This window comes from Coccinella septempunctata, chromosome X (assembly GCF_907165205.1).
Source record: "Coccinella septempunctata chromosome X, icCocSept1.1, whole genome shotgun sequence".
NCBI classification, from domain to species: domain Eukaryota; kingdom Metazoa; phylum Arthropoda; class Insecta; order Coleoptera; family Coccinellidae; genus Coccinella; species Coccinella septempunctata.
In genome coordinates this window covers 14,187,291-14,199,337 of record NC_058198.1, presented here as the reverse complement: position 1 = coordinate 14,199,337, position 12,047 = coordinate 14,187,291, and the positions used below count along the sequence as shown (strand labels likewise).

The 12,047-nt window shown below is 34.1% G+C and overlaps 1 protein-coding gene across 9 annotated transcripts; it reads left to right on the top strand.

The window, feature by feature from the left end:
* Positions 1-5,704: 5,704 nt before the first annotated feature.
* LOC123321535 lies at positions 5,705-9,266 on the top strand. Of its 9 annotated transcripts, none has more exons than XM_044909192.1 (11): positions 5,705-5,740; positions 5,810-6,168; positions 6,265-6,366; positions 6,429-6,752; positions 6,819-7,144; positions 7,212-7,447; positions 7,505-7,645; positions 7,704-8,244; positions 8,295-8,448; positions 8,833-8,952; positions 9,019-9,266. In XM_044909192.1, exons 1-10 carry the CDS (start codon positions 5,727-5,729, stop codon positions 8,853-8,855), a joined length of 2,220 nt encoding a protein of 739 aa, XP_044765127.1. In that variant the 5' UTR covers positions 5,705-5,726; the 3' UTR covers positions 8,856-8,952; positions 9,019-9,266. The 9 variants fall into 9 exon arrangements, with proteins under 9 accessions (XP_044765127.1, XP_044765128.1, XP_044765131.1 ...); XM_044909193.1 differs by having other exon boundaries at positions 9,006-9,266; XM_044909196.1 differs by having other exon boundaries at positions 8,825-8,952.
* The last annotated feature ends 2,781 nt before the right edge of the window (positions 9,267-12,047 follow it).

Below are 12,047 nucleotides of genomic sequence, written 5' to 3'. Positions count from 1 at the left end.
TGTTTCTCTGAAAAAGAGCTCGAGAATGAGTCATCCGTTATCTTCTAGCTGCCATAGTTTTCGAGTTTCCCTCAGTAGACAAAGAATTTTGCCCACCCTGTATATGGCTTTACCCATCCTCATGAAACGACAAGCTTTCTTCCAAACGGCGGCATCTTCAAAGCAAGCGCATTATGTCGTAAATCAGATATGTCAAGATTGCCCCTTTCTATCCAATAGGAAGAAGGCGCACACGTGTTTTGCAACTTCCCTAGTTCGCAGGTGGTCATCTAGAGATATTGTAATATAAATTAATTGATTAATTAATAACGCACCAATTTAATTATCGAATCTGTATATATCAGAGTTTTATAATAATGAAGTTTATTGGTTCAAAAATACAAATAAACTCTAGAAAAACTGTGGAGTTATTCATGCTAACTGTGTACAGCTATTTCAACTAAAAATTCAATTTATAAAACTAAACTAAACAATCGATCTTATCTACTCTTAATCCTAATCCAAAAACATAATTATTGTTTTCTATGTCATTATCGGTGGTATTTCTCTTCATCGGGTCTAGATTGTCTTCATCGGTGGAATTTTACATATTCGGGTAGTATATGTCATGTCTTGATTTTTTACTTTCATAGCCTTAATTAGAATTGATAATCCTGTGGATTGCGGATCGATCACCTTCAATAAGCCATTTTTTAATTTCTTTTTTGAACTTATTTTCGTTTCTTATTTCCTTTATTATGGTTGGTATAATCGGGTATATTCTGGATGCTATATATGTACAACAACGTTGGCCAATTTTTTTCTCTGCTCTTATTCTTTGGTAATTATCCAGTTTAGCTCTAGTATTATGTTTGTGTTCTTTCAGTATGATCGATATTTTATTCTGGTAGATATTTATGATGATTTTTTGAGCATATAGTTGTCTTATATCGAGTACCTTGGAAATTTCGTATATTCTATAACTCGGGAATGTCATTTTTTTTCCATACATTACTTTTAAAATACATTTTTGCAGAATATCCAAGCTTCTCTTGTGAACGTCCAAAATACCTCCCCATCCTATTATCCCATATGAAAGTTGTGATTGTACCAATGCGCTGTACAGTACGTGCATGTGTGTTTCTGAATTTATGCTTTTTTTTATATACCTAAATTTACACAGGATACCTCTAAGTTTTCTTGTTAGGTAGGACACATGTTTATCCCATTTAAGGTTCTCATCAATAAAAATACCAAGATATTTGGTAGATTGCGCTGCTGGGATATGCAATTTATCATTAATTTCAAGATCTCCTAATCTTGGTTGTCCTAATTTGTTAGACGAAAAAGTCAAGTATTTTGTCTTTCCGCAGTTCAAGGTAAGTTTATTCGACTGAAACCATTTCGTCAGTATCCCCATATCCTCTTTTGCTTTCTGTTTCAGATCTTCCCATGTTTCATCGTTGTATATAACTATGGTATCATCTGTGAAACCTATAATTTCACCTCTACTGTTCATTTCTAGTATGCCGTTTATATATATATTGAACAATATGGGTCCGAGAACAGTGCCCTGTGGTATTCCATAGGTAAGTTGCCTTTCTTTGCTGTAAATTCCGTTTAAAGTAACAATTTGGTTTCGATTAGATAAGTAACTCTGAATAAGATCGTTTATCTTTCCACGGAATCCATAATTTTTGAGTTTTTCAAGTAATTTCTCGTGGCTTATGGTGTCAAACGCTTTTGCCAAATCTATCACGACCGCCAAAGAAGGAATGCTTTTATCAATGTTGTTGTATATAATATCTGTTACTTTTTTTATCGCGTCCTCCGTTGACATACCCTTGCGAAATCCAAATTGATTTTTTGACAATAACTGATGTTTAATGATGAATGCATCCATGCGGACTTGGATCAGTTTTTCTATGATCTTAGCGATGTTTGATATGAGAGTAATCGGCCTGTAGTTGACCATCTGAGATCTATCACCTCCCTTATATAATGGCTTCACTAGTCCTAACTTTAGAACGTCCGGAAAACAGCCATTTTCGAAACAGTTATTTATTATATATGTGAGAGGTTGTGATATTTCTTCTTTTATGTTTTTCAATGTTTCCGATCGAATTCCATCGTAACCTGCCGATTTCCCGGATTTGAGACCATTTATAGTTTTTTCTACCTCAACTGAATCCGTTGGAAAAAGAAAGAAAGAGTTATCTCTTTGAACATTTTCCTCCTTGAAGTCATCAATTGGGGTCAGTTCACTAGCATAGGTTTCACCGATTTTGCTGAAATAGTCATTTAAGAGGTCACATATTTCTTGATCATCCTCAATTTTTGAGTTATCCTTATCTTTAATATATTTTATGTTTGTATCTGATCTAGTGGTATTTGTTATGTTGTTTACACAGTCCCATAAAGCTTTCGATTCATTCTGATTTTTTTTTATGCACTTCTGTAAGTATATCTCTTTTGCTTCATATATAAGTTTCTTTATGTGATTTTTATATTTAGAATATTCATTTTTCAATTGAACATTATCGGGATCCTTTTTTGTTTTAATGTACATATTTTGTTTTTTGTTAATTTCATTTAATATTGCTGGAGTTATCCATTCTTTTCGTATCCGTTCCTTTTTCTTAATTTTAACTGTGGTTGTACTATCCTCTATATATCGTTTCAGAATTACCATGAAATTTTCAGTTATTTTATTAGCGTCATCAAAATTATAGACTTCCTGCCAATCTTCATTCCTCAAAGAGTTTTTCAATTTGCTATAATCAATATACTGTTTTGAACGATCTTTTCCAGTGATCCTTCCATTCACCCTCAGGTTAGTGCACAGAAATGTTGGATAGTGATCCGTGATCAAGTTCTGCAGGATAATGCCGTTCACAATCAGGTTTTCCGGATCCATGCCTTTCACAAAAAAATGATCCAGGCATGTTCGACTCTCTGGACGTGTATATTTATTGATGAGCGATGTGAAACCAAATGAGCAAAGTATATTCTTATATTCATCTATATTGTAATCATGTGACAATAAATCAATGTTTATATCACCTGTTAAAATGTGTTTTTTACAATTTTTCTCTTTCTCCAGGTAATTCAACAATTCCTCATTGAACTCCGCGACGGGATAATGCGGCGATTTATACACAGCTGTGAGTTTGAAAGTTTTTTGCTGACAATGAATGTCCAATTCCAGTGCCTTAATTTTCCCGAGTCTAACAATCGATTGTTCAAAATCAATATTTTTCTTTATAACAGATATTATATACAGAAATGGGTCGAAAAAGGGTAGTTTGCAAGGGGTGCAAGTAAAGTTTTTTACGGATCATGAATCCTGAATAGTCAACCTTCTTCTGAGTGAAAATCTCATCTTGAAACTGATAAAAACATAGAAGTTATGATCAGCTGACTGCGCCGCTTTATATCGCGAATTCGGTGTTTTATACGGAAAAGGGTCGAAAAAGGGTAGTTTGCAAGGGGTGCAAGTAAAGTTTTTTACGGATTATGAATCCTGAATAGTTGACCATCATCTGAGTGAAAATCTCATCTTGAAACTGATAAAAACATAGAAGTTATGGTCAGCTGACTGCGCCGCTTTATATCGCGAATTCGGTGTTTTATACGGAAAAGGGTCGAAAAAGGGTAGTTTGCAAGGGGTGCAAGTAAAGTTTTTTACGGATTATGAATCCTGAAGAGTCAACCTTCTTCTGAGTGAAAATCTCATCGTGAAACTGATAAAAACATAGAAGTTATGGTCAGCTGACTGCGCGCTTCCTAGCTCAAATTCGGTGTTTTATACGGAAAAGGGTCGAAAAAGGGTAGTTTGCAAAGGGTGCAAGTAAAGTTTTTTACGGATTATAAATCCTGAATAGTCAACCTTCTTCTGAGTGAAAATCTCATCTTGAAACTGATAAAAACATAGAAGTTATGATCAGCTGACTGCGCCGCTTTATATCGCGAATTCGGTGTTTTATACGGAAAAGGGTCGAAAAAGGGTAGTTTGCAAGGGGTGCAAGTAAAGTTTTTTACGGATTATGAATCCTTAATAGTCAACCTTCTTCTGAGTGAAAATCTCATCTTGAAACTGATAAAAACATAGAAGTTATGGTCAGCTGACTGCGCGCTTCCTAGCGCGAATTCGGTGTTTTATACGGAAAAGGGTCGAAAAAGGGTAGTTTGCAAGGGGTGCAAGTAAAGTTTTTTACGGATATTATGAATCCTGAATAGTTGACCATCATCTGAGTGAAAATCTCATCTTGAAACTGATAAAAACATAGAAGTTATGGTCAGCTGACTGCGCCGCTTTATATCGCGAATTCGGTGTTTTATACGGAAAAGGGTCGAAAAAGGGTAGTTTGCAAGGGGTGCAAGTAAAGTTTTTTACGGATTATGAATCCTGAATAGTCAACCTTCTTCTGAGTGAAAATCTCATCTTGAAACTGATAAAAACATAGAAGTTATGATCAGCTGACTGCGCGCTTCCTAGCGCGAATTCGGTGTTTTATACGAAAAAGGGTCGAAAAAGGGTAGTTTGCAAGGGGTGCAAGTAAAGTTTTTTACGGATTATGAATCCTGAATAGTCAACCTTCTTCTGAGTGAAAATTTCATCTTGAAACTGATAAAAACATAGAAGTTATGGTCAGCTTACTGCGCCGCTTTATATCGCGAATTCGGTGTTTTATACGGAAAAGGGTCGAAAAAGGGTAGTTTGCAAGGGGTGCAAGTAAAGTTTTTTACGGATTATGAATTCTGAATAGTTGACCATCATCTGAGTGAAAATCTCATCTTGAAACTGATAAAAACATAGAAGTTATGGTCAGCTGACTGCGCGCTTCCTGGCTCAAATTCGGTGTTTTATACGGAAAAGGGTCGAAAAAGGGTAGTTTGCAAGGGGTGCAAGTAAAGTTTTTTACGGATTATGAATCCTGAATAGTTGACCATCATCTGAGTGAAAATCTCATCTTGAAACTGATAAAAACATAGAAGTTATATAGATTAAACTTCGCGCCTAGACGATTTCAGTTCAATTGATCGAAAAATTATATCGAACAAATTCATTTTTCCAACGAATTGTTCGAATTATCAAATTTATATATGCCAAACATCAAATATTTATATTATTTCCACTACTAATCTCATTTCGTAATGCAGAAGCGATTTTTCGGCGAAAATAATAGTAGGGGTACGCCACTGGCGGCCGTCGCCGCTTCGGGTATCTTCGGGATTCTGTCAGCTAGAAATTGTCAGCATACACTAATTTCTCCCTGATGCGAACCAATCAGGAAACAGCACATGTCATGCGACAACGATAGAGAGAGAGGGAGAGTGGGAGTTGTCTCTGTCTCTGTCGTATTCTTCAACTTGAAGAATTTGTAACGGTCTTTCCACTCTTTCCGCCATTCAATTCTGAATTGTTCTGATAGTTGCTTACTTGCCCAAACATTTGTGCTCTGAAAGCTGCTACTGAATATTTTGAGAATATATTTGGAATATCTTCAAGCAATTTTCATTGCTCTAATTTATATCTATTATATTTCAGGAGTTTCTTCAAATTAAAGCAATTTTTATTGCTCTAATTCATATCTATTGTATTTCAGGAGTTTCTTCAAATTAAAGCAATTTTTATTGCTCTAATTCATATCTATTGTATTTCAGGAGTTTCTTCAAATTAAAGCAATTTTTATTGCTTCAATTTTTAACTTGTAGTTTGGCTTTCAGGAAATAGATTCTTGAACATGGATGGGGAAAAGTATGTATTCACTGTTATGTTATGTTATTATACATATTATTGATTCATTATTAAAACCTCATATTTCAGCGATAAACTGATTTGTCAAATCTGTAAAAAGAAATACTCTAGTGTTTCGGCGAAATATCGCCATTTGCGAGATGTTCATAATGAACAACCTATTGCAAAACAGACAGTGCATATAAAATGCCCCATTTGCCCTCAAGAAGAAAAAGTAGCTCTTGAGTCTCATGATATGCTGATTAATCACTTACAGCAGATTCATTCTCTAAGTATCAAGACATCACTTTTTACTTTTAAGAATGAAGAAGAATTTGAGACTTGGAGAGCACTTGATAACAGAAATGTGGATTACGTAAAACGAAGAGATCGTAAAATCAGCGATGGACAGGTGGTATATTATGAATGCAATCGTAGTAATTTTTCAGGTTTGTACCTATTTGTTATTCATCATAATATTTACAAGTGAAGTATTATTATTTCACCAGCGATAATGTAATATTATCTATCTGTTCCATTTTTAGGATATACTAGCCAATGTAGCAAACGCAGCATGAAAACTGGGGGAAGTATCAAAATCTCTGGTTTCTGCCCTTCTAGAATTCGTGTGAAGATATGTAATACAGGTAAATATTGTAATATTTTAGTTGTAGGTATTCTCTAGAGCGATATACTGAATATGTTCAAGGGGTGGATGTTAAATTTGTTGAAACACATGTTGGTCATGACGATCTACTGCGATCTAAACATTTGACAAAGGACCAGCAGGAAATGATTGCTAGTAAATTGGCAGCTGGAGTCACAAAAGAAAGAATTTTGGAAGATGCAAGAACTATAACCGGCAATAAGCTAGAAAGAATTAATGTGCTTAAAAGGGCAGATCTTGCTTATATTATAAGAAAATTCAACATAGAGAAGAGGAGACATGATGATGACATGGTTGCCACCACTTTAAAAGTGAAAGAGTGGAACAGTCAAGGAAAAAATTATGTTTTTTTGTTCAAGCAAATTGGTATGTATATTATTCAAAATTGTGCCTTCATTCCTATTCTTTCTTTACAAATTGTAAAATTATCAGGAGAAACCTACCCAGGATTGAAGGCAGAAGACTTTGCTCTAGGATTCATGAACGATGATATGGAGAGAAAGCTCAAACAATTCAAAAGGATAATATGCATCGATGGAACCCATGGCACGAACTCAAGACATTATGATCTGACTATAGTTTTAGTCAAAGATGAGAATAAAATCGGTTTCCCGGTGGCTTTCTTATTATCGAATAGACTGGATCAAACCATCCAAAATATTTTTTTTGATGCTTTGAAATCTAAGATTGGAGAGCCAGTGGACGCAGAATATATTATGACCGATGATGATATAAAATATTATAATGCATGGTGTCAGGTATTGAAGAACATAGCTACATATTGGATTTATGTTACAGCTATTAAATTTTTAATACATTTTCCAGGCAATGGTAACTGAAAGAAAGCCAAGAAGGCTCCTCTGTACTTGGCATGTTATTAAGAATTGGAATATACAGGGGAGAAACAAGTTGAAGAATGTGGACAACAAAAAAGAGATGAAAAATAGAATGCGAAAAATTTTGAAGGAGACTGATGTATCAACATTCCACAAGATGAAAGACGAATATTTCAAGCATTTGGAAGAAGGACAGGAAAATGAATTTTTGAAATATTTAAAGAAGTGAGTTGTTTTAAATGTGGAAGAGTATAATTGAAGATTTTCATAAATGTTTTTCAGTTATTATTTCCAAAGTGAAGAAAGAATCATGATGTGGGCTCACTGCCACAGAGTAAATGTTGGGATTAATACCAACATGGCTATAGAAAGCCTGAATAAAGTATTGAAGTACAATAAAATGAGGGGAAATCAGAATTTACGGTATTGTTTTGAAGGATGCACCATGAATAATAATCATATTCTATAAAATGTATTGTAGGGTAGAGAAATTACTGGACACTTTGGAGGAATTGGTAAATGAAAAGATGTGGAAAAACATTATTGACACGGAAAGACCTTCTGCCAATCAATACCAGGCCAGAGTTAACCGAGAAGCTCATTCGAAAGCAGAAAATGGACTGACCGATAAAGTAGTATGCTTAGAAACTGGTGAGTTTAGAGTACCATCGGAATCCGTGAGTAATAAATTTTATATTGTGTCATATAATGAGTTGTGTGATAAGGATTGCACATCTCTATATTGCATTAAGTGCAAAATATGCATCCATAGGTTTAGATGTCAATGTGCAGAGTTTACTATAAAAACTGCCATGTGTAAACATATACATGCAGTTGCTCTGGTCGCAGAGAGAAGCGATTCTGTTTTAGGTGTGAGAACTGTAAATGATGATGATGAGGACAACAACTTATATATATGTCAACCATCAACAAGTAGGGCTGCTTATGAAATGGATGTCCAGAGTGTCGTAGGTGGATCCAGTCAAATTACAAATGATCCAATAGATTCTACTACAAAAGATGTAAGTCTTTGTGATGATTCATGCATATGGTTCTTCATAGTTTATTATAGATTGTATTAGAACAAGCTAGAATGCAGCTTGGTTTATTGGATGTGGGTACCCTTCGTAACATTGCAAAAATTATTAGAGACGCTTATAACTTGCAATGCAATAATGCTTCTACCAGCAGAAAAAGAAAAATAGAGAAACAGTTGTATTTCCCAAGTAAGAAGTAGTCAAGTTGCACATCATGTTGGTGGAGTCAAAAGGTTTATTGTCTATGGAATAAATGTATGTTTTCTAATGTATTGGGGCTTGGTATGATGTGTAAATGTAGCTTATTTTGATAATTCCAGATCAATATGAAGAAGACTCTTTGCCTTTTCAGTTTCTTTTGAAATACTGCATGTCATTTACTCAAATCTACTAACTAACAGGTGATATAATGGAAGGTTGTAAGGTTATCGACAAATAAAGCATGTTTTTTAACACCAAATAAAAGTACGATTCAAGGTAGTGGTAATAAAAAGAATTTCAAAAAGGAAGTATTTTTCCTATAATTTATAGAAGCTTGATGTACATTTGACTTTTATTTTTTGAGTATTCTAGATCTAAATGAGATAATTAAATAATGTTAGAAGAGGAAAATTGGAATTGAAAGAGTCCTTATGTATTTTTCTATTGCAACATGTTGGTGTAAGGATGGTTTTAAGGCTATACTTGAAAGAGGTTGGTCAATTTTTAATTGATTTGACACATAATTAATTTTTAATCTTGTACAGCTTTCTATTTCAGACTTTGAATTTCAACCACCTCGGAGAAGACTCTAATTTCCCTTTATGGAAGAATCAAGATAAGATGTCCTTCAGTATTGAATATCTCCTGTTAATTTTGTTTTGTTTTTTTTTGTAAGCACGGGGAGGCAGGGTTTTTTCTTCTGAGGTTTTTCCCTGAGCTCTTGTATCATACGCAGAATTGTATGGTTCCCCGTTGCACTAACCTCAGCTAAATATTAACATGAATAAAGAAGCATGTTAATCATAGCAAGACTTTTTTTTCCTTTACTCCTTAGAATGAAACTGATTTAAGTTTTTCGGAATCATAATACAAAATTTAAGTATGTTCGGTACTAATCAGAGAGAGATGATCAAATCTCAGCTAAATACTAACATAACAATAATGAAGCACATTTATCAATAGCGAGACATTTTTTCTTTTACTCCTCAGTAGGAAATTAATTTCAGATTTTTTGAGCCTTTCCAATTATAATACAAAGTGACCTACTGTCAGTATGTACGAATCATAATTTTTTAGAGATGATCAAATGAAATATACAAAAAAAGATAATATTATTTGTGGCATTATTTTCACTGCTTCACAAATAATGGATCATGCTTATTCGTAACTCGTTATCGAATTGCTGTAATCAAAATTTTTTATTTTTCACTTCAGAGTTTTTGAATTGTACTCGAACTGTATGTAATTTGCGAAAAGTTGAACTCGTAATCGTAATGCCCAAATGAATTACTACAATATTTCTGCTTGTTTTTTATTACAAAATTGATGACAAATCTATATATTCTAACTTTGAATTCATTTGATAATCCGCAAGTCTTCGAAAATTCAGAACAAAATATATGCACACGTACAAACAACACGCAAACATCTTTGCTCTCCACAAAAGTAATTAAATTTAGGCCTTAAAATAACACGCAAATATGAAAAAGAATAGCATATTCCACCTGCTACAATCAAAACATTTTTGTTTTGATCATGTCGCTGTCACTCTGTCACTATCGGAATACAGGTTATGTTGTTTATGGTGCATTTTGGTTTTCCTACACGTCGACGACCTAATCGTCGACGTGGGGAGGAAATAAGTGGTATACAGTGCTGTTTCCTGATTGGTCGAGAAATTTCGTACCGGGGAGAAATTAGTGTATGCTGAAATTGTCAGCCAACTTCACACCGCTCGTCATTTCATTCACAGCAAAGATTATAGAGAAGGAAGATGGGAAACGAAGCGACTACACTTGCGTGAGCGCCGCCTGGTGGTTCCGTTGTGTATTAAAATACTAAGACTGGTTAAAATATTTATTCAAGGGCCATTTGGCATTTCATGGAGATATTTCAACATGGCCGTTTTGTTTACGTTTTGATTTTCGTACCGCTCGTTCAACTCGCTCGTTCTAGTCACTTTATTTCAATGTTATTTGTGTATATAGTGAAATCAAAGATTTTGCTCAAAATGTCGTATGGAAAATATTGTATGGTGAAGAACTGTTGCAACTGCCGTTTGGGATTCTCCGAATATAAGTTTTTTGAATTTACCAAAGAAAATGGAATCGTAAGTATTGAAACTCGTACCATGTGACTCGGATGTTGATTGATTTTTATTTTCAGTGGTCTGAAGTGGATAGAATTTTCCGGGCGTCAACACATTGACTTGAGTAAAAGCTACACCATGTGCAGTGAACATTCTACCAAAGATTATAGAGTTAGGTTCTATAATCTATAATATTTGCATTTTACTTAAAGTCAATTTGAATCTTTTCATCCACGCAAGTTGCTGTATGCAGGAAGCATCCCATGCATGAAAGGGCCACCAACGGAACCACATGAGATGGGGGGCGAGCAGTTTGAAACTGATACATCGAATACTGATGGTAAGTCTTCCTAGATATCTGCAATGCATAACTGAATTCATTACTCATTTATCATATATTGAATGCATATCTTTTTTATATGCAGGAAGCATTCCATTCGTGGAGGGGTCACATTAAATGGAAAGCAAGCAGATTGAAAGTGTTACGACAAATACTGATGGTAAGTCATCCTAGATATCTGTGACAAAAATAATTGAATGAATTATCATCTTATATATGAGAAAATTTATGCAATATATTGAATTAATTGTTTTATTATGAAAGTAGATTACAAGAACTTCCCCTTTTTCAGATATTCTTCCGAGTGTACCTGAAAGAAGTTCCCACACTCTGTAGAGTACTTCCAAGTCTTTCCCCAGAAGTGATAGAAAGATCCGAAAACTGAAATTAACAATCAACTCCTTGGAATGCAAAATATATGGTACCTATATCGATTATTTGTTCTTTTAGATTTCTGATAAAAATTGTACAAATTCAACAAATTCTATTGCCTCAAAAAAATTTATTGCATGGAAATAAGAACTTTGATATATAATGTTCAATATGTACTTTTGTATCCTTTATTCAAAGCTGTATTATTTGTATACAGGTGTTTTCAAAGGTGAGAATTTCGACACAATTATTCTCACCAGTTGTACATGTCAAAAAAAACCTCACCTTTAAATATACCCTGTAAAATCTTCAATTCTGTCATATTTTTTTATAAATTTCGAATAAAAATATAGCAAATCTAACAGAGTATTTCATTAATATTAATTGATTAAAAACAATGTTTACATAAAAAAACATCCTGATCACGAAACAAAGCCCTGGTACTGTTTTGTCGCTCAGGATGTTTTTTTCTGGTCTCGACTAAGTCGATATTCGAATCCAATATACAAGGAATAAAATTCGAATTTCGCGCCCTTAAATTATAAAGCAGACAACTGTAATTTTACTGTTTGACATTACGATTTCAGCGCCATCTAATTTCTCAGTATGTGAAACACAGGCCCAAAGTGTAGTCGGTTTTTAGTACTAGATTAGTAGGGTCGTTTCCCATCTTCCTACTCTATAATCTTTGATTCACAGATTACAGACAAAGAGTTAATCTTTGTTACAGAGTAGATTACATTTCAAATTTAGGATTGACGATTGACCGTTATTGTTATTGACTAT